The sequence below is a fragment of the Sminthopsis crassicaudata genome, chromosome 6, assembly GCF_048593235.1.
Source record: "Sminthopsis crassicaudata isolate SCR6 chromosome 6, ASM4859323v1, whole genome shotgun sequence".
Classification (NCBI taxonomy): domain Eukaryota; kingdom Metazoa; phylum Chordata; class Mammalia; order Dasyuromorphia; family Dasyuridae; genus Sminthopsis; species Sminthopsis crassicaudata.
In genome coordinates this window covers 73,389,177-73,415,954 of record NC_133622.1, presented here as the reverse complement: position 1 = coordinate 73,415,954, position 26,778 = coordinate 73,389,177, and the positions used below count along the sequence as shown (strand labels likewise).

General features: G+C 35.3%; 1 protein-coding gene across 6 annotated transcripts in view; it reads right to left on the bottom strand.

Annotated features, from left to right (window-relative positions):
- C6H4orf51 (chromosome 6 C4orf51 homolog) overlaps positions 1 to 14,940 on the bottom strand; it is a 72,898-nt gene extending 57,958 nt beyond the window's left edge. For 2 of the 6 annotated variants that reach the window (XM_074274628.1, XM_074274632.1), the window contains exons 1-3: positions 14,822 to 14,925; positions 13,881 to 14,617; positions 1,043 to 1,119 (exon numbers count right to left, since the gene is read on the bottom strand). In XM_074274628.1, the coding sequence (XP_074130729.1) occupies positions 1,043 to 1,119; positions 13,881 to 14,113 (310 nt within the window). In that variant the 5' untranslated portion in view covers positions 14,114 to 14,617; positions 14,822 to 14,925. Of the gene's footprint in view, positions 1 to 1,042; positions 1,120 to 13,880 lie in introns of all 6 variants that reach the window. The other 4 variants (XM_074274633.1, XM_074274630.1, XM_074274627.1 and 1 more) reach the window with 4 other exon arrangements.
- Between the last annotated feature and the right edge of the window lie 11,838 nt (positions 14,941 to 26,778).

Sequence of the window (26,778 nt, the reverse complement as noted above, 5' to 3'; positions counted from 1 at the left end):
ATAAGAGTTATTACAATAATTGGCTCTATTAAGATGCTAAAAATCCTAACTTGGATTTGCAAGGAACTGGTCCTCCTCAAGCCTTCACAGGTTGACAACTTGGTGCTTTTGAGAGAAGCAGCAGGAAAAAAATTGGAGAAAAATATGTCATCTATTTTATGCTCACACTTGGCAGCAAGGCAGGAATGGAAAATAGAATATCAGAGTGGAAAACATGCAAATAAATATGGCCTCTGGGATGACTACATTCCAACCAAGTTTTCTGTTCCTCCCCTCAGAGCTCACACTGTTGCCTTTTTTGCCTGTGTTGCGGAGGTTACCCATATCTGCAATATCCTCTTCTCTCTTTATCTGGCCCTCTCAGGTCCCTAGATCCCTTCAAAGCTCAGCTCCTGTATCACCTCCTTCTTATAGGACACCTTTCCTTTCCTGGTCCTGATTTGTTAGACAACTGGCATGTATTGCTTAATAAATCATATGGTTGGAAGAACGAACTTTTGTTTTCCTCAGTCATTTCATCTTTTACCCATCATACCATCATACTCCTCCAAACATCATACTGAAATTTCTTGGCTTCCATCTTGAATCCCTCTCATAAAACATAAATCCCATGAAAGGCATAAAGTTCCTCCAAAGCTCACCTTCTGTATGAAATCTTTCCTGGGCCCACAGTGGTTAATGCTTTCCTCTCAAAACTCCCATATATCTCTGTTTATTTTTAAACCATGTTGACTCTCTCATTGAATGCAAACTTTCTGAGGACAGGAATTATTTCTTTCTTTCGTTTTTATGTCCCTAGGACCTAGCATTTAATAAATAGTTATTGAATCCAAGTTAAATTGAAGTAGATTGAATTATGCACTTTAAATAGCTGTCATTTTTAAAAGAAGCAGGGGCCATAATAAACTGCCTCTTCTCCCTCCACATAAAGGAATGCTGTCTTTATGATAAACAGATGAAGATTCAGGAATCACCTTAAGACTGTCTTAACACAACCTTGCTGACTAAATGGATTGTCCCCAGAAGAAATATTCACATTTACCTTTTTTTCTTTCAGGCTCTCGTGCTTTAGAATTGTAATATCCAGGAAGATAATGGATTTTGTTCACTAGAAACAATCTGGAAAAGGCAAGATACAACAAAAGAGTTAGTTCTTTTTTAATTACAAAGGATTATGCATTTCTATATAACTAGGAGCTCAAATCACTTTTTTAAAAAAAATTCTGAGTCTTTCCATTTTTCCTCCCAATAAATCAGGCTATGTCAGGCCTTCCCATTTAGCCATTAGTGAGTTGTTTGTTCCTTCGTTTGTCATAAAGAGATAACATCTTACAAACATTACATGAGGGACACAAACATTCAATTCATAATTGTTTCAGTAGGATTTGTGAGTGCTTCTCTGGAGAAAGTTTTCAAAATAAGATAAGTGCTTAGAATGAAACAGGAAAGATTATAGTAATTATGTTTGTTTCCCCGTACAATTTTTAAAAATGCATGTAAATCGTATTAGTCATAGAGTTCTGGGTTTCTGGAGGAAATGAGAATGCTAACAGGTGGGGAATAAGCTCCTCAGAAGACCCTCCAAAGATCATTCATTAAAGATTCTAGACCCCTCTCCAGCAAAACTATGAACAATTAAGTAGGTGAATGTTCAGCAGATATTAATCAGGGAGCTGGGGGGTATGAAATTTAGCAGAGCAAACCATTCTAATTCTGTAGAGGATAGGGCCATGCCTAGAAATGGTCGTGTCTTGGAGAAGCCTCTCCATTCTATGAAGAGTCCATGATGCTTGAGATCAGTTTGAACTAAAAAGTTAAAAATATAAAAGTCATAGTCATGTACACTCTAAGCAGAAATCCTCCCTTTCCACACTTCTCCACTGTCAGGTAGGTTATGACTGACTGACTGATAATCTCTCCTCCAGTCTTTTTTTTTTTTAATGCAAACTTTATTTTTTATTATGAACTTACAACAAAGCAAGCATTTCAATATAAAAAGAATTGAAAGGATAATTGGATATGAAAACATGAACTCATTACACAGAGATTTGGTTTTGTCTCCCATTTGAATTCTTTTCATTTTCTTTTTTTCATTGCTGTTTTTTGCTTTTTTTCTTATTCTTTGTCACTTTCCACTAACTCAAACCTACTCCTTCAAATTGTAATAAATTAGTAAGCAAAATTATACATCTTTCCACACATATCACCCAAGGACTTTGTACTGCCTTTCTCTCCTTTCTTCTCATTCCAAGGCTGTATTTGATGTTCACCTTATAATTTTTCGAATTTTTGTTGATAACCTTTTATTTTTTACACCATAGTCACTGCCCAAAATGCTTTTCCCTCTCCCCAGTCAAGCCCACCCAGGAACAAAGGAAAACCAGTTAACAAAAAACAACTGCCACTGCACCTACGTCTGATGGTATATGTGAAAATTTACGGCCCCAGGCCCCCACCTTTTCACTGAGAGATAGGAAATGGGTTTTTTGATATTCACTGTAACCAGATTTCATTTGGATAACAATGTTCAATGGAAGTAGGACTTCACACAATATATCCTTCCCTACTGCTTGACCCACAAATCCTGCTGATGGAAATTTCATATTACAATTGTAATATGAAAAACTTCCTATTACCTAGTCTGGGACAATTTGTCACTTTATAGTAAACTCTAAACTATAAAAAAAAAAGCTATTTCTTCTACATGTTATTCCTACAGTTGCTCTCAATGGCAACTGAAATGCAAAATACGTCCCATAGTCCTCTTCCCACAACAATCCAGTTTTGGAACTACATCATAGGGCTGAGCTGTCATTTGGGAAGAAGTGAGTGAAAATTCACCTAGCCCACTGTATCTAGTAATCCCTAGACTCCGTTTCACATTTCATCCAACCATTCAGGGCCACTTCTAGTCGTTCTAGTCTCTATCTGGTCACTGGACCCAGAGAACTGCTGAGGAAAAAGTGAGGCAGGTGTTTCTACCTAGCCCTCTCTCACTTTAGTCTAATTAACTTGCATGTCATATCATCACCCCCCTGATGTTAAGGTCCTTCTCCAGAACAAAGGGCAAACCACAAAAAGCACCATCCTTCATACACCAACCTACATTAGGGACTACTGGGGAACATGTTGACATCTTCCTTTGTATTTTCATACTCCTCCCCATCTTCTGCTTGTCTTTCTCCTGCCTTGGGAATAATCATCAAATCAATATAGCCATTGTTATTGGGGGAAAAGTGTTAACAGCCCATTTCTCTGGGGATGCTCTCACAATTCCCACAATTGTCATTAACATAACTTCCTTGCCTGGCCACTGCTCCTCTATGGGTGTCACCTTCTACTTAGTACAGGGTTCTTGATTTGGGATTATATGAGTTCTGTGACCTCATTTTTTTTTGTTTTTTCTTAACACTTTGATAACTGTGTTAGAATATAATTGGTTTACTTTGCAATTCTGCGTATTTTATTTTTTTAATAATAGCTTTTTATTTTCAAAATAGTTTTCACATTCACCCTTGCAAAATCTTGTGTTCCAAATTTTTTCTCCCTTCCCCACACTCCCTCCCTAGATGAAAAGTAATCTAATATGTTAAACATGTGCAATTCTTCTATATGTACTTTCACATTTATCTTGCTGTATAAGAAAAAAAAAAAGATGAAAATGGAAAAAAATGAGAAAGAAAAAAAAAAGCAAGCAAACAACAACAACAAAAAAAAAAAACAGTAAAAAATATTGTTTTGTGATCCACACTCAATCCCCTTAGTTCTCTCTCTGGATGCAGATGGCTCTCTCCATCACAAGTCTATTGGAACTGGTCTGAATTACCTCCCTGTAGAAAAGTTGCGTCCATCAGAATTGATCATTATATAATCTTGCTGTTGCTGTGTACAATGTTCTCCTTGTTCTATTCACTTCACTTAGCATCAGTTCATGTAACTCCCTCCAGGCCTCTCTGAAATCATCCTGCTGGTCGTTTCTTATTCAACAATAATAATCCATAACATTCATATACCACAACTTATTCAGCCTTTCCCTAACTGATGAACATCCACTTGATTTCCAGTTTCTTGTCACTACAAAAAGAGCTGCCACAAACATTTTTGCACTTCTGGGTCCTTTTCCCTTTTTATGATCTCTTTGGGATACAGGCCTAGTAGAGTCCCTGCTGAATATAAGGGTATGCAGAGTCTGATAGCTCTTTAATCCTATGTATTTTAGGCATTTTACAATATGCTTCAAAAAAGTCCATAGGCTTCTCAGACACAAAAAAGATTAAGAATCCTAGGCCCTTGGGGAGACTTACATGAACTGATGCTGACTGAAATGAGCATGACCAGGAGAGCATTGTATACTTCAACAACAATACTATGTGAGGATCAATTCTGATGGATGTGGCCATTTTCAACAATAAGATGAACCAAATCAGTTCCAATAGAGCAGTAATGAACTGAACCAGCTACACCCATCAAAAGAACTCTGGGAGTTGACTATGAACCACTATATAGAATTCCCAATCCCTCTATTTTTATCCGCCTGCATTTTTTATTTCCTTCACAGGCTAATTGTACATCGTTTCAAAATCCAATTCTTTTTGTACAGTAAAATAACTGTTTGGACATGTATACATATATTGTATTTAACTTATACTCTAACATATTTAACATGTATCAGTCAACCTGCCATCTGGGGAAAGGAGTGGGGGGAAGAAGGGGAAAAATTGGAACAAAAGGTTTTGTAATTGTCAATGCTGAAAAATTACCTATGCATAAAATTTTTGTAAATAAAATAAAATAAAATAAATATTAAAAAAATAACAATCCTAGGCCTTCTAGAAGATAAACTTCTTGAGGACAGTAACTATCTCTGGCCTAACAGAGGACCAGGAGAGTACAAAATAAATTTTTGTTAAGTGTTTATTCATTATCTTCTTTATCATTCAACTGTGGCCAAATGTCATGGACCCCTCAAATGTTCTATTCCTGGTTATTTAACATGAATAAAACAAAATAAAATTAGAGACCTAAAGCTGTTAAGCTTAAATAACTTTCTAAAAATGAATATTTCATGTTTCTTTTACTCATTTTCATTATCCATATATTTCTGAGTTAAGTACTTAAATACAACAGCATTAGGTAAAAAGAAAATTGAACAAAATTAATAGGGAACATAAAAAGCAAAAAAAGCAAAGCATTTTTCTACACCAAACAGCTCATTACAACTCTAAGGGAACAATACTGAGAACCCCATAGTGGTAGCTTCAATGGTAAGTTCTATGTGATTAAAACCAAGCTGATATCTTGCTTTATTATAACTACACAGCAGGTTATTAGGGGGTACAGGCTGAAATCAGAGAAAATTACAAGGAAAGGGCCCCTGAGATACTGTTCCTATAGTGGAGTAGTAGTCTGGGGAGATGGAACAAGATTTCCCTAAAATTCCAATAATCTCTTCCTTGAGAGAAAATAATCATTTGACCACAGGTCAAGCTGAAAGAACTATAGAATGCAAGGAGAAATGCAAGTTCTTTATTTCCTCAAAGCCTCACCTGCTACCCACACACACCTAGTCCCTAATCAGTCAAGGAAGAGTTGCTAGAAATAAGGAAAACAACAGAAAAAGGAGAAATACTTATTATTAATTAAGAGAAATGAATGAAATTTGGCTTCCTAACCTTCCACACCCCAGGGGCTCATCCTCATTTCCTAACCACAAGAACAAAAGTGAAATCTCTAATAGGAAAAGTGATGCGCCAAAACCAAAAACAGGGTCAAGGATTTTTCTTCCTCTTTTTCATTATTGGTTCTCGCCCTCCCCAAACCAATCCTTTCCCCCATTGTCCTTATTTCTGTAAAGGTCAGAACCATTTTTTAGTCACCCAGGTCTCTAACTTTGAAAGAGGATTCTTCAACTTCTCTTTCTTCCTCCTCTAATAAAATGTCAAGTTTTGTCAATTCTATTTCCTTAAATCCTCTTGCATCCACTCCCTTCTTTCTGCCCACAACACAAATACCCTAAAATTCAGGTTTGCCATTATTGTTAGTCTGAAGTATTGCAACACCTCCTAACTGGTCTCCTAACCTCAAATCTTTTTCCTTTCCAGCCCATCTTCCCCCAGTTGTCAATTTGATATTACTACAACAGATCCGATCACATCACTTCATATGGTTTCATATTAACAATTAGATCAAATGCAAAGTCAGACATTATGGTACATATCTATAATCCCTGCTGGTAGGGAAGGTTAAAGAAGACAAATCATTTGAATTCTGGGTTACAGTGACCTAAATCAGAATGGTGAATTCCTTTCCTTAGGGATCTGCCAGGCTACAAACTAGCTCAGTTGGAAACAAGAGCAAACCAAAGCTCCCATGAATAGTTGCTAAACTTCCATTCTGGGAGAGATAAGGAGACCCATTCCCCAAAAGCTAAAATACAAATGCTTTTTTTTTAAACAATGACAACTTAGTTCTATTCTACCTCCAATCTTATTAAGTAGTAGTCACCTTCATCTATTCTTTACTCTAGCCAAATTGATTTTCTTGCTGTTCCTCCCAACATTCTATCTTTAATCTTGAATAAGCACAGGCTATCCCTGGATCCTGGAATGTATTCCCTTGCCCTTTTTTTCTCTATTCTTTTCCCTTTTAGAATACATTATTTCCTTCCAAGATTATCTTAGATTCCAGTTCCTACATAAAGTTTTGATTTCCCCTCAACTGCTGCTTCCTTCATTCCACATTGCCTTGCATTTATTTTATATATAGAAGGGCTGCAGCTGTCATGGATGGGTAGAATGGAATTTTGATTTGAATCCTTAAGCAATAAAAAGTCAAGATTCTCTGATGAAGACCTCATTTCTCAAATGCATTTCTCAAACTGAGTCAAATTTATTTTTAAAAATGTCTTTCTCCAGTTGCTAAATGGTCAAAAGATATGATCTATGTCCAAAAGGTTATAAAAAGCATGCATATCTTTTGACCTAATAATAACACTACTAGGCATGAATCCCAAAAGAGATTTTTTTTAAAAAGAACCTATATGTATAAAAATATTTATAGCACCTCTTTTTTCAGGATAAAATTTAGAAATTCCAATTGGGGGAATGGCTAAATAAATTGTGATCAGAAGTGGGAAAGTTAAAAGGATAATTTTATAGGAAAAATAATGGGTTCCTTTTTGGACATTATCACTTTGAGATGTCTACAAGACATCAAGATGAGATAAGGCAGTTGGAATTGTGGGATGAGGGATCAGGAGGGAGATGAGGGCTGAACATGCAGATAGGGGAGTTATAAAACAGATAATGAATCATTGAAGTTGATGGGGGGAAAAAAGGAAGAGAGTATGAAAAGAAAAAAGAAGGCCTAGGACAGCACCTATGAAATTTATTGATCTGCCTCTTTTGCTCAGGACCAAAAACTTGCCATTTACTCAATAGCTATGCCCATAATATCCCCTTTTTGCTACCTCTCATTCAGGTGTTGATAATCAAATTAATCACAATTGCCACTGTGAAGACTATGGCAATTTATTTTTTTAAATGTTTTTATTTTTCCCAGTTACATGTAAAACAATTTTTAACATTTGTTTTTAAAATTTTGGATTCCAGATTCTCCCTCTTCTTCTCCATAGGCCCCTACCCCCATTGAGAAGACCCATGTGAAATTGTACAAAACATTTCTATAAAAGTCATGTTGCAAAAAAAAAAAACAAACATAGATTGCCCCCCTAAAAACACTCAAGAAAAAAAAAGAAAATTGAAAAAAGTATGCTTCAGTTTGTATTCAGACACAATCAGTTCTTTCTGTGAGGTCCTTCAGAGTAGTCTTGGATCATTGTATTGCTGAGAAGAGCAGTCATTTATAGTTGATCATCTTTCTTGCTATTGCTATGTACACAATACATTTCACTTTGCTTGAACTCTTTAGGACTTGCTATTTTTCAAAATCTTCATACCAACTTCCATCTTTATGCATTCACATAGATCATTCATCTGGAGGTACCTCCTCATCTCCATCCTTCAGACTCCCTTTCTTTCTAGGCTCAGTTGCTTTGTAAAGCTTTCTCTGATCTTCCCAACTTAAAATATCCTCTTCCTGCTCAAATATTCAAAATAAACTCTGCAGAACTTTCCTTTGCCAAGACTGCTTGCTATCTTATCTTGTATCATGTAGAATCCTTCCCCTTTCCCACTGAGTAAAATATAAGCTTCATGAGGACAGGGACAGTTTCATTGTCCTTTGTGTCTCCATCACCTAGCATAGTGCTTTTGCATATAGCAGGCACCTACTATAGGTAGGCATCAGGGCCCAAGAAAATTCAGGGCCAGGAGATACAATCAATGAATCAAGGGGATAATGTGAAACTAACTGGGGAGAGACTAAGAATTTACAGATTCCAAGAGCCAAAATTATACTTTTTTTTACTAAAGAACTATTGAACTACAAATGCCATCATCCTTTACCTACTTAGGGATGATAGCACTCATATTCAAAGTTATCTATCTTACCAGCAGTAGAAAGGGAGCTGGAACCCAGGTTTCTTATCTCTCTGGGCAACCCATTTCCATTTTTCTGTGTTTTTTTTCCTCCACTAAAATACTTACTATTCTAACTTCTAATTTGGAGCAAGAAGTCATTTCTTTCTGAGTTCTGATGTAAAAGGCCTAGTGCTGAGCCGCTATTATTTCTGTTTCTACTTTCTATTCCCTCCTAATATGAAAGAAAAACCTTTGGTTATCATAGAATCTGAAAGGCAGCCCAAGAGACAGAAAAAGAGGCCCAGGTCATAGCCTCTAAAATTTGATGGGAAAACTATTTCCCAAGAATATAAAAATAAAACATTATTTTAAACAAATTAATAAAAAATAATGAAATATAATAAACAACCACCTGCTCAATAGGACATTGCTTCTCATCAAAATTCTAGCAGGCAACTCTCCACATGAAGGCCACTTAGAGTTTAACAGATGATTAGAACCTATTTAAAATTTGGTGTCACATTCATCCTCCTCCAAATGCAACTTTATTTTCTATGTATGTATGTATGTATGTATGTATGTATGTATGTATGTATGTATGGGGGGACCAGGGACAGAATTATTATGTTGCATTGTTGCCATAGAACAAATCACAGAACAGAAAAGTAGTAAATATACCTCTTTCTAGATCATACCATTTTGGAAGAAGAACACATCCCCAGAATTAATTCTGAAAACAGCTGCATAAAAAAGCCTAAGGCTTGTGAACAGAAGCAGAAGCTCACTTTAGCATATAGTTATTAAAAGTCAAGAAATGGACTGAAAAAATGAGCATTAACAGAAGAAAAAAAACCCTTAACCACAGAAAATTACTTTGTTGACAGGAAAGATCAAAACACAAACTCAGAAGACAAGAAAGTCAAAACTCCTACACCCAAAGTCTCAAAGAAAAATACAAATTGTTCTCACACCATGAAAGAGTTCAAAAAGGATTTAAAAAATCAATAGTAAAAAGGGTAGAGAAAAAATTGGGAAGAAAAATGAAAGTGATGCAGCAAGCCAATCATGAAATAGAAAAAAAAATCAACAGCTTGGTAAAAGAGGCACAACACTACAGAAAATATCACCTTAAATAGAGAATAAGTCAAATAATAAAAGAGGTATAAAAATCCAATGAAGAGAAGAATGGCTTAAAAAAGCAGAATTGGCCAAATGGAAAACAATATTTTTTAAATGATTAGAACTCCTTAAAAAAGCATAATTTATTGAAAAGGTAGGTTAGCTCTAGATATGAATAGCTTACAATTACAGGTTAAAAAGTTTGTATTTTATCTTATGATTTCGTAGCAAAGTTGGGTGAAGTCATGTCAACTTTGAAGTGTCAGCAAAACCTCCAAGTGAAAGTTGGCTGTTTTAAGTTGTAAGTTGGAGTCACAATATGGATAGTTTTAAAGGCCAAGATCTAGTTAGAATATTTTATTTGGTAGGCAAAGAGAACCAGTGAAAGACTTGACTTTGAGTAGTGTCATATGGTCAGAGCAATGCATTTGATTGATACTACAAGGAACAGCAGTATGAAGGATGGATTGGAGAGAAAATAGACTGGAAAGACGATTTAGGACGTTATACGGGAATCTATGTAAGGTGGTGTCTGTGGACTGAGAATCAACAGGATAATGGTTACAGTGGAAATAGAAAGGAAGGGAAAGGAGTGGAAAGTATTACAGAAGTAAATTTGATGGGGCTTCAAAACTGATTGGAGGGGCAACTGGTGACACAGTGGGTAGAACAACAGGCCTTGGAGTGAAGAAGAGCTAAGTTTAAATCTGGCTTCCGACATTTAATGCTGTTAGCTCTGTGTGACCCAGGGCAAGTGACTTAACTCCAATTGCCTCACCAAAAATAACCACCATCACCAAAATGGGAGTAGAGGGAGGGAAGCAAGAAGAGTCAAGGAAGAAAGAAAGAACTTCATACTCAGTGTCCAGGAAGAATGATGTTGCAATAAATTAAAATATTGAGTAAAAGTGGGTTTAAGGAAGAAAATAATGATTCTATTTTGGACATGTTGCATTTGAGGTGGTGAGTCGTATATCTTAGGGGAAATGTTCAAGAGTAATTGGAGATAAGGGATTGGATTCTCAGGGAGAAAATATGGACTGGATTTACAATTTTTAAGAGTCATTTGTATTGTACAGAAATTTATTATAGAAGTGAATGAAATTGCCAAGAAAGAGAATGAACTAAAAGAAAAAGAAAACGACCTGTGAAAGAGCCTGGAGAAACCTTATGCATAAGGAAAATCATAAGAAAGATAATGAAACTAGTAAGTCATCATATCTCTTTCTATTAACAAATTTTGCTCAGGCTTTTAAAAAAGCATTTTTTCTTTGGACTAATATCAACAAGGTAAATTATCCAATAGTAAATAAAGAATTATCATTTTTTAAATGATAGTGGAAACAAAAAGTCTTTGACAGAGGAAAATGTTAATGTTTTTAAAAACTATATATCACTTAGAAATAAAAAACTTTTTAAAAATAAGATAAAATGTATATATTTAAAGCCAAAAGATAGTATTTTATATACAATGAGGAAACACTAGAAACTTTTCCAAGCAATGACCACCCTTTTCCTTGCTGTTATTTAATGCAGTTTTAGAAATGCTAACAATGGCAACATCAAGAGAAAAAAAAAATTAAAGGTAACTTTTTTAGACTTTAAGCTTCCCTTAATTTTCCATGCTGATGAATGTGTCCATTTCAACCCATAAGTAAGAGCATGTGTAATTAGCAAATAGAAAATTAGTCACTTGAATTATATCAGACAGCAAAAAGTCTAGCCCCAATTTATAGTGTAGTAAGGATCATTCAGAACTCTCAATTCAAGTATCATCTCTTCAAAAACTGACTATTAGTCATGCAAAAAAGGCATTTTAAGGTATTAATATTTTTTTTAAACAACAAGAAAAGAGGATCTGAAAGCTATTGGTATTTACTGACAACACAGTGGTTTGCTTAATACATACCGAATAATAAAAAAAGGAGCCGATTATACGCATCCATATTTCTTAGGCACCCACTCCATGAAAAACTTCATGCTAAGTAATTGAGAATATAAAGATAAAAAAGATAAAGATAATGGGGGAAACATAAAAATGTGCAATATGGTGTAATCAAAGGTACAATAGATTCAACAAAGTCCAAGAACTTGGAATCAAAGTCTGCCTCTGTTTTTGCTACCTGTATGACTTTGGGCATATGGCACCTTCACTTTCTCAGTCTCAGCTTCCTCATCTACAATGAGGAAAGATGATCTTGAAGCTCTTTTTCACAGGATTTTAAAGTCTAAAAAGAAATCTAAGGAATAATGACAAAGGTGCATGGGAGAGACACCAGCAAAGTGATGTGGAAAAGCTGAAGGAAATTAACTTCTACTGGGAAGGAAGTCATTTGACATTCAGGAAGGTAAGATGGTGATGGCACCTTTTAGGACCACACAGATTTGGAGTTGGAGTGGACTTTAGTACTCTTCATTTTCGGGATGAGAAAGCTGAAGCCTACAGAAAGGCTTGCCCCCAAATCACTAGGTCATAAACCATAGAAGAAATGGGCTTTGAACACAATAACAACATGCCAGATTTTAGGCCTCTTCTCCCTGTGTCTCAGTGCTGGAAGGAGAGCAGGTTTTATAGACAAAGACCAGGGCATTTCAGGCCAGGAGGGGCAAGACACCTATCTCTTGCTTGCTTCTTCAAATTTGGTAGTGCTCTGAGCACAAGTGGGGAGAAAGGGGGAGATGTAAGTTGCTCCCCCAAGGATCTAAAACAGGCACACCTCAGCAGCTTTTGCTTTCTTTGTCATGTGAAGCTCTGGCTACCATGATTCCCATGATGAGCACATTCCAGTGTAGTACTAGCACTTTCTACTATTGGTGGCTACTTCAGCCCTTAGAGAGAGAGAGAGAGAGAGAGAGAGAGAGGAGAGAGAGAGAGAGAGAGAGAGAGAGAGAGAGAGAGAAAGAGAGAGAGAGAAAGAGAGAGAGAGAGAGAGAGAGAGAGAGAGAGAGAGAAAGAGAGAGAGAGAACAAAAACTCCCCTCATTTTCCATGCTGATGAATGTGTCTCTTATAATCCATAAGTGGGAACATGCATAATTAGCAAACAGAAAATTAGTCACCTGAATCATATCAGACACCAAAGAGTCTAGCCCTAATTTATAGACTGTAGTAAGGATCATTCAAAACTAACTCATTTCAAGCATCATCACTTCAAAAACTATTAGTCATGCAAATATCAGATCTTAGCAATGTGTAAGCAGAAAAAAAACAGAATAACAACTCGTAAGAGCCTTTTTAGGGGCTCTTTGCTCCGAAAATGTGTGCAAAATCTTTGCTCTAGTGACTCTGGGGAGCCAGCAGAGCCAATTTCTATTGGATAGGGATTAAGTTAGAACCAATATTCCTGACACACCAGGGATGTTAAGTAGACCAAAACAATTTTCCCAAATTTAACCAAGCCTGATCAAGACATTAGCAATAGACATGCTACTAGTCATATTTATAAAAACCTCAAAACATTCAGACATTAGATGGGGAAAGGGACAAACACCATAGGAATTTTTGCACTAAAGTGAGGAATAGAAACCATGCACTGAAATATCCCAAGGATCACCTGCTAACTTGCCATCTTAACCATTTATTCTCAAGGATCACAAGTGCCTGGGGCAGGTAGGTGAAGAGACTAGGGTGTTAGACCTGGAGTCAGGAACAGCTGAGTTTCAGCCTTAACTTCAGTTTCCCCGGGCTAGTCACTACCCTGTCTGCCTCAAGTTCCTCAACTGTAAAATGGGAATGCTACTAGCACCTACCTCACAGAATTGTCATCATACGGATCAAATGAGATAATATTTGCAAAACACTAAAGCTTTTCCACAGTGAACAGCATATAACAGGTGCTAAATAAATGCTTGCTCCCTTCCCTTTCCCACCAGCACCTTCTAGACTCAGTGCCTTCCACATTTGGATACCTCTAAATTCCTTACTTTTGACCAAAATTTTGTTCACCCCCAATTAATTATACCATCTGTTTTCCCTTCAGAGAAGAGATTAAGCAAGATTTTTCAAACCCTTAATGGCAAAGAAAACAAGGTAAGAATACAAAATGAAGTTCTCTACCCCCAATTAAAAAAAAAAGACCCAGCAACACTAACTATAGCTTGAGCCAATGACCACAACACAGTCTTCTCTGAGACCACCTCTCTGCAGGGCTGCTTTTCAGGACCCGAAACTGGAGACACATTGAAATCCGAGTTGTTCCCAACCTTATCACTCTGTGAGATTTGTTAAATTCCTACTTAATCGAACTGACACACACAGCCACTAGGACAAAGACAGTCTTACTCGTGTGGATGAGGGTTGTTGAGTCTGGTTTCATTGAATGGTTGAATACGTGGGGGCTCATCCACTTTTTTGCTCCGGTAATGGGCTCCGTATGTTGTTAGACACCTCTCGGACCATTGAGTTTCATTCTTCCAGGATTTTTCAGCAGCACTTCTAATCTTGTTGAACTGTTCAGAAGACAGTGGCCTAAAGGGCAATACTATTTCTGGAGCCAGGAAAAAAAAGTCTGCCATAGCCACAGATGGCCCCTTCTCAGTGGCAGCTTTTCAAGTTCTTTGCATGATTAAAAATTAATTTCCTTTTGTGGCAAAGGGCATATGACCACCGAGATCTCTAACTAGAATGTCTTACTAGAGTGCAAACACTTTCCATAGATGCCAGTTGCTAAGCAACAGGTCACAAAAAAAGTTTGCTAGTAATACACCCACCAAAAAAAGAAACACAAACTAGAAAGAGGTTTATGGGTTCTGTAACCTCATAAGTCTCTCTTATAACGTAGAATTTTGTTATATAATTGTGGTAAGGAAGTATTTCGTCAAATGACTTTTGTAATAAATCAAATAATCAATTATATAGTGGCTCCAAATGGTGACAGCATAAAGCTTAGAGGACTAGGTGGAAAGACAGAGAGCTGAGTACTGGCTTCACCTAGACTTTCTGGTGTCTTTATTTGTCCAGAGCATGAAAACAGGAACTGTTGTGATGTCAACAATAGTATGTGACTCAAATAACTTCTCCTATGTCACAGGGAGAGAAAAAATATATAATTGAAGTAAATCTGCTTGACCATTGTTGCCATAGAGAAGTTTCCTAATTCATATTTTAAAAAAATATGTGTTTCAATTAATGACTTTTTTGTCTATGGCATAATCACTTCAAGACCTCCACCCTCCTCTCCCCTTGTAAAAAATTTTTAAAAAAATAATGAAACAAAAACATACAGTTTCATTGTATTTTTCCCCCAGTGGATCTCCACCGATTAGTACTATTCAGTATTCTATCTTCCCAGACAATTTCTTCATCTTTCTTCTTGATGCTCTAATACTTCAGGGGGTTCTATGATCTCATCAATGTGAATGTTCTCTCCAATGATGCGGCTCACACCTCACTGGAGTCTGTCCATCCTGGGACACTGTTCACGATTGTCCAGGTCTCCCCACAAACTCACCTCACAGGGTCTACCATGTACTCGAAACTTCCTCATTTTCCCTCGACTGTGTGAGGAGGCCAAATGCAGCACGAAGGTTTTCTAGGGGATTTTTCCTTGCTCTGGCCATGTGACCAGCTCATTTTGTTTTAGCTTATATATTTCTCTAATGACATTCTTTTATCCCAGTATCAATACTGATTCTTAAAATTCTCAAGCCCTTAATGCTTGTTGTTATTCAATTGTGTCCAATTCTTCATGACCTCATTTGGAGTTCTCTTAGCAACTGGACCAGTTTGCCATTTCCTTCTTTAGCTCATTTTAAGATGTAGAAACAGTGTTAAGTTTCTTGCCCAATCATATAGTTACTATATTTGTCTGAGGCTAGATTTGAACTCGGTAGGATGTCCTTATTTTTAGAGATAAAATCCTCTGAAAGTGGTCACTGGAGCCTCTTCTAAGAAACCTTGAGCAAGAAGGAATTCATTATATCCAAAACCTTCTTAGGGATAATTTTAGAGGTTAAGGATATTTTCCTTAAAGACAGCTAGAATCTCCTTCTTTGCTACATTTAGCCTTCGTTCTGTCCCTTAACCCGGGTCCTCCTCCATCCCCAGGCTAAGCAGACCAAGTTTTACCTTTTGTCCATCCAGAGAAGTTCTCTGCTATGATAACTCTAAATTTGGTAATTTTTTAAAAACTGAAAAATTGTCTTCTGGGTACTCAAGCTCTTGTCTATCTCTGTGTATATAGCTTGTTCTGGTTTTTAAATTGGATTATAAACTGCTTGAGGGTAAGAACTCTGTATTTCCTGCCCTTCAGAGCCAGATTTTCCACACTTATTCCCCCTAAATTTTTACCATCTTTTTTCACAACCAAACACTAAGAGGGCAGGAGATTTCCCTCTCCAATACTGAAGTCAGGCTTATCACAAGCCTAATTCTCCTATTGCTGCTGCCTTGTCATGGAGGAAATACAAAAGGAAGAAAATAGTTTCCTTTCAGTCTGTGAGGAAGACGCTTTTTCCCCAAAGAAACTTCCATTTAGTTGACTGAAAATTATAATTCCATTTTTCTCTCATAGACACCTCATAAAAAAACCAGCATCTTGAGTTTTGATTTTGATCTCTGTATGCTAACTCCCTGACTCTCCTTTATCCTTTAGCAATTCCTAGCAACTGCGGAATTTTTTTTTTTAGATTTTTATTTTTAAACATAAGCTGTTCCTGTCAGTGATTATCTTTTTGAGGGTGGTGAAGAGCCCTCAGATGATTAACAATGAGTGCTCACAGTTTGGATTTTCCTTCCTTTCAGGGCTTATATTGTAGGTCTTAACAAACATTTGGCCTTCAGGAAGAAGGATCTCTCCACAATGGCAACCCCAGTTATTGACACATCCTAGTTGTTGGGAGTTACTCTAGACTATAATAACATCCTTACTTTCTTTAACCTAGTTGAAACAGGAGCCTGGGAGAAGCAGAAGGAAAGAGACAGTTGAGTCAAATTATAAAAAGACTCCAGCAATAAGCACAGCTACTCAGAAACTTCAACCAAAGAATTCCTCTGTGGGGAAAGGTCTTATTTGACCCACTATGTAACTTTGAAAGCAACTAGTATGGATTGAAGGTGTTAAGAGGAACTGAATAACTACCCAGTTTAATTGAAGAAATTTAGTTGATGAGTGGGAATGACATGTGGAAAATGAATCACTCACCTATACAACAAACCAGGAAGTTCTCTCTCTGGTTAATGGCTGGCTGCATCTTTACTAAACATTGTCTATCCGTTGGAGAAAGAAATGGAGAATCATTCCAGTTTCTTTGCCAAAAAAAGTATGGTCCACTTGGTCATAAAAAGTTGGACATGACTGAACAACAAACATCCGGGTGAGGACAAAGTGATCTCTATTTTAAGAAGACAATTATGGCAGAAAGTAGTTGTTTCCAAGTAATAAAAAAATAGTGAGTGATACTTGGGGGTAAAAAAACATTTTAAAAACTGTTACCCTCAGTGATTCAAAATGTATACAATTTTCAGAAGATGTATTAGGATAAAAGAAATGTATACTAGAAAATAGAAGAGTTAATGTAGTAATAAAAATAATGAAAGTTGATTTTAACATGAAACATAGAGGTTAACCAGGCCATGTTTGGCTGAGACCACAGTGGCTGGTGACCTGTGCTAATGAGGTCCTTGACCTGTCATTGAGATTTGCCTTGGGTTCATTGCTCTGGAGTTGCCTGACTTGCCGATGGAAGAAATAGGGTTCCCAGTTCTCACATTCACTGTCTCTTGACCCCAATCCTGGCTCCCCAGGGAAAGTTGTTATTTTTAATTGCTAATTGTAGAAATTATTATGGGCTCAAAGTATGAGTTCTTCCTAACAAGGGGAGAAGTTAAAAAAAAAAATACAGTCAGTTTCCATATATGAATCAAGTATGGAACAAGTAGTTTGTTCCGAGACAGATAAAAAAAATGTTAATAAAGAATCATAAAATGACTAGGATGGAATCCAGTACTTGATCACTTATGAATACAATTAATTGAGCAGACTCATTGGATTCAGTTTTTCCAAGGCTACTAGTTAGCTAGTTCATAGTTGTCCTCCACCGAATATTGTCCAATCAAAGACTAAATAGGAAGAAGGCTTTTCTCTCCAATATTGAAGCAAGTCTTGTTATAAATTTAATTTTGCTATTGCTACTGCAACAATCACTGGAGGAAACACAAAAGGTGAAGCAAGGCATGGGGGTGAAGGGTGGGGAAGTTTTGAAGGCTTTGGGATGGTCAAGTACAAGTGTAGCAAATTTAATGCAGGGGTACTCAGGGTGCAATGGATGAAGCACCAGGCCTGAAATCAGAAGATCCCATTAAAATCCAGCCTTAGACATTCACTAACTATGTTACCCTCTCTACCTCAGTTCTTCATCTGTAAAATGAGCTGGAAAAAGAAATGGTAAACCATTCCATTGTCTTTTCCAAGAAAAGCTTAAACGGGGGTCACAAAGAGTTGGACATGACTAATTAATTTACAGCAACAATAATAAAATTTAATCCCTGCTCCACCTGGTGAGCAGGCACCAGAGAACAGCATTCCCATCACTAATACAGAAGGATGGGCCCTCTTTTCACCCCATTCTCTCTGTCCCCTACCACGAGTCACATCTTGATTTCTTGAAAAGTGCTTCCAAGGGAGCCACCAACCAGAAGCTACTCTAATACTTCTTCTCTCATGATGATTATATTGTGATTTTTACCAATAATTATCCCAATAAACACAAAGAACTAGAAGCTGTTTGAAATATAAATGTGAAATTATTCAGATGCTAAACTTTGATTCCTCACTCTAGATAGTGAATACTGTTAAAATCAAATTGAAATAGAGAAAAAGGAGAATATAACAATTAGTTTCATACTTTTAAAAACTCTCTTAATCTGATAGAATCCAAAAATTCCAAAGGATTCAGCATTTGTTCTTTATCTCAGCATTTAACCAAATACAGCTCCATATTGAGCACTGTAGGACAAATTAGTATAATAGTTGAGCTCTGAGATTAAACAGACTTGAAAAGTTTGCTTTATAATATTCCTTGCTTAGAATATTCTCCCTCCTCACCTCTATCTCTGTTTTCCCAGTCCCTTTCTAGAATCAGCTCAAATCCAACTTTCTGCAGGATGCTTTTCCAATCTACCCTAGCCCCTAACCCCACCAAACTGCTAGAGACTTTTATTCTATGATTACCTTCTATTTTATTCTGAATATATCTTGTATATTCTAAGTTATTTCTACCTTGTCTCATTAGAACACATAGTCTTTGTGTACAGGTTTAATTTCTTTGTACTCCAGTAGTTTAGCACAGTACCTGGCACTTAAAGCTTGATAAATGTTGAGTAACTGTGAGAGAGGCAATGAATATTTTGGTTGTGATAGGAATGAGGAGGCAAGAGTCAAAAACATTGCCCCTTTTCAACATGTCTCCTGATATTAAGGTTTCAAGATAATCATAAAAACAATCAAAAGTGAATGTCACAAAATTACCAAAAACAAAAAACAAGCATTGGATGGCCCCAAAGAAGAAATATTAGAAAGTACCTTCCCTATGAAATCTTAAACGAGAAAGGAAGGAATCGAACCCCAAAAAAATTGATTTCAAGTCAACCCCATAACCTTTATGACTTTCTCAAAAAAAGATAGGTAGGAGGTGCACAAGAATGAAACATTTAATATATTTTCAGAATTTTTAAAATGTATTCATAGGTTTTACTGATTGTTTTTTTTTCTCTTCTTCCTCTTCTTTTAAAAATATTCTTTGACCCTTGATGGACAATGCTATTCACATCCAGAAAAAAAAATGATGGAGCCTGAATACAAATTGAAGCATATTTTATTTTTTTAACTTTTTTTCCATTTTTTTCTTTGTTCTGGTTCTTCTTTCACATGACTAATATGTAAATAAGTTTTACATGATTGTGCATATATAACCTATCTAATTGCTTACATCTTAGGAAATAGAGAAAGTGGGAAGAAAATTTGGAACTCAAAATTACATATAAAAATTAATCTTAAAAACTATCTTTATACAAAATTGAAAAAAATATTAGATATATGAGTGACACCTATTTGGGAAAGGTGAAAGGGATAAGTATGGGAGGAAATTTAGGTGATGTAAAAGCAAAAAAATATCAATTTTCAAAATATTTTTTAAACCTTCAAGTCCATTAAGATGGTCTAGACATTAGCTAGCAGAGGGAAAGGAATTCATTTGCCTTCTCTCAGCTCTAGGGTTGGGACCCACAAGGTGGGTGAATCAAGGGGGAAAATTCTTGACAGATACTTGAGAGAATCTTTTTGTCAAAATAAAGACTTTCATAAACACAAAAGTTAAATTATGTTTATTGGCTAAGCAGTTTTACAAAAGAGGGGTTACACTCTTCTCCACATCCCCAAGAAGAAAAAAACAAACTAGGGCAGCAGATGAAAATTTCAGTAAGTAGCAAATGGCAATTTTATACCAAAAGCAATAAGAGACACTTTCACAGGTGGATTGGAAATGTAGTAGTAAGGGGAATTCCAGGATTATCCCAAGGCTATATATCCAAGTCATAAAGGGAGAATTCAAGAAGCAGGAAAGTTCAGCAAGTTTACCAGGAGATAGAGCTACAAGGAATATGCCTCATCCCTCTTGTGCTCATGACATTATTCCTCTTCACCTTGGAGTTGTCTAGGAGTGGACAACCTTTCTCATCAACATAAATGTCTATGGGACACTATATGACTTAATATGTGTTTCAAAAGGTGGGGGGGAAAGAAAGATACTTGTGAATAATTTATTTCTTCTTAGTTACTTTGCTATTGTGTAATATTTAAATGTTTTATGATTTGATTTATGATTCCTGCCTAATCTGTTGATAAGAGTACATACTACATGAGGACCTGACACTATAATTGCCTAGTTACAATTACTTAAATACCCTACATGGAATCTGGTATGACAAAGGAATTCCAGAGTCAGGTGATATCATGTTACACATGATTCATGCAGATTGTAAAATATAGAAAGGATCAATGATTTACTAGTCAGAAAACATGTTATAAAGTGAGTAAAGGACGCAGCTAATTAAAACCCAATTTTTTGTAGAAAGGGAGGTTCTGTCTATATGGAATGAAAGGTTGAGAAATAGGGAAAATGGAATTTAAGGAAGCTGGTAAAATAAAGCTCAAAATAATGGTTCTTTTTTGTTTTTCCATTTGCTTCATCTGCTCTTCTGTGATTTATTTTTAACTTTCACCAATTGAAAACTGAAAGTTATATAACACTAGGTATACCAAAAGTTTTAGTACAGTTTTAAGCTGTACTGCATTAAGATTAGGGGGACACTTTTTATGTCAACTTAAAACAATGTTTTAAAACCTTACAGGAAATTATTTTTCTTTATTTTTTTTCTCTCAGGAAATTTAAGAAAAATCAAGGATAATACCATAGAATTTCATTGAGTAAGTTTCCTAGATAGATATAGATATAGATATAGATATAGATATAGATATAGATATAGATATAGATATAGATATAGATATAGATATAGATATAGATATATAGATATATAGATATAGATATAAATATAGATATAAAGCTGAAAGTAAATGCTATAGCAACTACTATTGGGATATTTTCCAGAGTTGAACAAAATAATTACAAAAGTTATTTGGGAAAAATAAAAGATTTAGATATCTAGAATATTATGAATGAAATGAAAAAATGAAAATGAAGGGGAATTAACATTTTCAGGACTCTTTCATATTAAAATAGTAATCATCAAAAATATTTTATTCTGGCCCAAAATTATAAAAGAGGATCAAGGAAACAGACTAAACAGGGAAGAATCTCCTTTGCTGAATCATCATCCAGATCACATCTACCATAGGGTTTCCCCAAGACTCTGTCCTGAGCTTTCTTCTTTTTTCTCTCTAAATATTTGGCCTCAATCATTAACTCTTATGGATTTAATTATCATCTCTATGCATATGATTCTCAAATCTACTTATTCAGCCCTAATTTTTCTCCTGACTTCCAATCTTATCTCTGTCAAATGAATATATTTAACTCAATGTCCTACAGATCAAATCTTCTTAAATTGTGGTTTATGAGCCTTTATGGGTTCTTCTAACTGAATGTGGGGGTTACAAATTGTGATTTATTATCAGTAAATGTATACAAATCTCACTCCCCCTCAGACAACAAGCTCTCGTAGACCATTGACTCCAGGATTAAATTTAAAACTCTCTGTTTAAAATTTAAGGTAAAATTATACCCTGGCTTCTTCCTATCTTTCTCCTTAGACCTTTCTCCCCTCCAAATACTCTGGGATCCAGTGACACTACTCTCCTTCCTTTTCCTGGAATAAGATACTTCAACTCCCAACTCGAGACATTTGCACTGGTTGTCTCCCATGCTTGTAATGCTCTCCCTAGTCATCTTCATCTCCTGACTTTGCTGGTTTCCTTCAAGTCCCAAACATGATTTAATGTTTTCCTTAATGATTGTGACTTTCCTCTGTTGATTATGTCCAATTTATTCTGCATATTTCTCATTTGTGTGCAGTTATGTTATTGAAACCCTTCATTAGACTTTGAACTCCATCAGAACAGGAGATAGTTTTGGGTTTTGTTTTTCCCTCTCTCTTATATCCCCAGAACTTAGCAAAATGCCTCCTCCCCTAAATGGTACTTAATATTGATTGACTATACTTGAATAACAAATCATTGAACTCAATAAATCAGTTTCAAATAAATACAAAAAACATAAATTACCTAGAAAAGAATTTATTTGAAAAGTTAGAAAACAAGTCAGCAAATATTAGACTTAAACAAATATATTACACAATATATAAAAGAATAAACTCAAAATGGATATATGACCTGAATATTAAAGGTCATACCATAAAAAATAAAAGAGAATCAGATCAAGTATTTTTCATAGCTATAGTTAGGAAGTGGTTTCTTTAATTAAGCAAGGGATAGAGGCAATTACAGGAGATAAAACCATTATTTCAATTATATGAAATTGAAAAGCTTTTTCATGAAAAAAGTCAATACAACTAGAAAAACAAAAAGAGGAATGGGGAAAAAAACCTTAATATCAAATGTTTCTAATAAGAAGACAACTGATAGAAATGTAAAGAATCAAGCCAATACCCAGTATACAAGAGATCAAAAGATATGAACAATCCTCAAAAGAATTGCAAACTTTAGAAAAGAGGTGGAGGACCTAAGGGGAAACAGATGCTTCAATACATTGTCGGGAGAGTCATGAATCCCTTTGATCATTCTGGAAAACAATTTGGAACTGTCACCTAAAAACTATTAAACTGTTCATATTCTTTAACCCAAGGCAACTAAATGATGCAGTGGACAAAGTGTTAGGTCCAACTTCAAGACCTATCTTCCTGAGTTTAAAACTGTCCTCAGATACTTACTAGCTATATGATCCCAGGCAAGTTACTTCTCCCCAGTTACTTCAGTTTCCTCAACTATAAAATGAGCTGGAGAAGGGAATGGCAAAATACTTTAGTATCTTTGCCAAGAAAAACCCAAAAGGATTACAAAGAGTCATACAAGACTGAAAATGATTAAAGAACAACAACTCAGTGATACCACTATTAGGCCTAAACCCCAGAGAGAGATCAAAGGTAGATGAAAGAACCTACATGTATAAAAAATAATTTTAGAAGTTCTTTTTGTGGTGGTAAAGAATTGGAAACTAAGGGAATACACAAACAACTGAGGAAACAAATTGTGGTTTATAGTATTGTTCTGTAAAAAAAAAAAATGATGAAGAGAATGAGTTCAGAAAAACCTGGGAAGACTTGTATGAACTGAAATAACATGAAATGAGCAGAATCAGGAGAACAATTTATACAATAATAATGATATTGTTAAGAATCAACTTTGAGGGGCAGCTAGGTGGCGCAGTGGATAGAGCACCAGCCTTGAATTCAGAAGGACCCGAGTTCAAATCTGATCTCAAGACATTTAACACTTCCTAGCTGTGTGACCCTGGGCAAGTCACTTAACCCCAACCTCAGGGGGGAAAAAAAATCAACTTTGAAAGACTTAGCAACTCAGATTAACACTATGACTAAGGACAATTCAAAAGGATTCACGGTGAAACATACTATCCATCTCCAAATAGCAAGGTAATGAACTCATAGCACAAATTGTTTTTTTTTTCCCCTTTTATTTTTCAGACAATGTTAATGTGGGAATTTGTTTTGCATGCTAAAGACATTTATAATAGGATTTTGTTTTGCCTTCTTAATAGGTAGGGTATGAGGAGACATGAGAGAAAGCTTTTGGAACTAAAGACAAAATAAAATAAAAATTTAAATTTATGAAAGAAAGAAAAGAGAAAAGAATTGCAAAGTAATAATAACAGTATGAAAGAATGCTCCAAATCACTAATAATAAGAGGCTTGAAAAACAAAACTATCTTGAGGAACTCCCTCACATCCAGAAAATTGGCAAAGATGACAAAAGATAGGAATAGTTCATTGTTGTAGATGCAGTAATAATAGAAGCACACATTGTTGCAGTGAATTGGTCCAACCATTTTAGAAAGAAAATTAGAATTAGAGTAAAAAAAAAAAGATAAGACCTGAAAATAAAGTAATATCCACTGACTTTTGCTGTCATTCAATCACTTTCATCAGGCCCAATCTTCATGATCCCATTTGGAGTTTTCTTGGCATAGAAACTAGGGTAGTTTGCCATTTTCTTTTATAGTCCATTGACTGGAAATAGCTAAACAAGCTGTAATAAGTGAATATAAGAGAATATCATGATGCTATAAAGAATTAACCACTTGAGTGCAGTGAATAGTAGGAATATATGAATTGATCCAAAGTAAAGTAAACAGAGCTAGGGAAACAATATAAATATCTACAATAATATAAAAGGAAAGACCGCCACCACCACTACCAACAAAAACCAATAGAAACTAAGTGCTGTGAAATTATAATGACCAAACATGGTCACAAAGGTATATCAAAAATTATTATATTTCCCTTAATCTTTGAAAAGATGGGAAGCATATAGAACATCAGACTTCTTTTTTTGATATACTGATTATTTTTGCTGAATTTGTTTTATTCCTCTTTAAAATCCTTTTAAAAAGATGTCCCTCGGAGTAAGGGAAAGAGTACGATGAGAAACAGATTATATAAAAACAGGAAGTTTTTTTAAAAAATTATAAAATAATGAAAACAGAGAACCATGGAAAGATTTCTACAAATTGATACCAAGTAAAGCAATCAAAGTCAAGAAAAATAAACAATGATTATAATAATGTAAATGGAAAGAATGACAAAGCAATTAAAACTAAATGCTATTTATATTATAATACCTAAAATTGAACCCAAAGGAAAAAAATATGAGAAAGCATATTCCTTGTTTCTTTTCAGAGAAATGTCGTAGTACAGATGTAAAGCAATGTAAAATAATGTCAGATTGCTTTAAACTGGCTTTTCTTTCTTCCTTTTTTGTGTTTTTTTTTTTTTTGTTATAAAGAACTATTAGGAGGATAAAAAGCAGAAAAATACACATAGGGAAATAAATATCAAAACAAAAAAATAGTAAAAATTCACTTTAAAAAAAAAAACTATGTCTGTTTTTACATGACTATGTTTAAGAACAGAATACCAATTCATTTCAAATTCAATCTGATTTCCCTGAAAGTAAAAGTTCAAATAAGGCCCTATAATTATGCTTAATATATATGCTTTATGTGGCAGACACAATAAATAGTCACTGAATTATTGAAGAAAAAAGTGTATAGCATATCCCCTTAGTCTTCTGAATCACCATTTTGTGCTGCCCTGATTCTACCCTTAAACAGATAACAATTAATAATCTGTTATTGCCCTTTCAGTTAACCAATAATGCTAATTTGCTCCTTTTATGCAGAAACTACAGAACCAAGTACCTGATCTATCAAATTCCAGTAAAATGATATTTTAAATCATCGCCATATCACTTATAAAAATAAATCAAGTTACCAATTAAAGAATGGCTAAACAAGCTGTGGTATACGAATGTAATGGAATATTACTGTGAATAAAAAATGATCAATTTCAGATTTTAGAAAAACCTGGAAAGACTTGTACAAACTGAGGCAAAGTGAAATGAGCAGAACCAGGAAAACATTGTACACAGTAAACCCAACATTGTATGATAATCAACAGATTGATTTAACTCTTCTCACCAATACAATAATTCAGGACAAGTACAAAGAACTCATGAAGGAAAATGGTATTCATAACCAGGTAAAGAACTAATAGATTCTAAATGCAGATGAAAACATTTTTTTCATTTACTTTGGTTCTTTCTCATATAGGGTTTTTTTTTAAAGCATGTATTGACTCTTAATAGAAGAACAACAAAAATGGAAGTTAGATTTATCCAATATCACACAATCAGCAAGCAGCAAAGATGTGAATTTAATTCAGAATTTTCTGGTATCATGTTCATTGTTCTTTCCCTTTATTTCCATGTCTTCTTCTAAACTTTTCTGTGTATTCCTATGTGGGTTTTGTTGTTATTTTTATTATTCACAGTTTTAGTCACTGTACAGATTGTACTTTTGGATTTGCCTTCAATCTATATCACTTTGAATGTTTTCCCATATTTCTTTGTTTTCTTTGTACTTGCCATTCATCTCTTAAATTAAATGTTTTATTTATGAATTTACACCTTTTTTTATTTTACAAAGCTGTTACTTCCTTGCAACTACCCACCCACCCACAACAGAATCCTCCCTTCTAACAAGGAAATCCAGCTAAGCCAAATAATAAAATAATTATATGTGCCAATTCACTGGTATTGTCTGACAATAGATGCGCCATTCCACATTTATAGACTGCAGGGAAAAGGGAGTTTGGCCCTTGGTATCAGCAGTGGTCATCATAAGAATTCTGATATCTTTCCATGTTTTCCTTTATGTTATTTTAATCATCATGTAAGTTGTTTTCCCAAGTCTACTTTGCTCTACTCAAGTCATTGTCTTCCCCTTGTGATAGGTCCAGCATTTCCCTGATACATCCCACCCATCTTGCTGAGACTGTGACTAAAAGAAGGCAAAGCCATCTTGGGGTCTGATTGAACTGCACGATTGGTCCCGGTTTTCTTCATGAAGCTTCTTCCTTATTCTGCCTGACCACCTTTCCCCTTCTCCCTGGCTAATTTGGGATTAAATCTAGT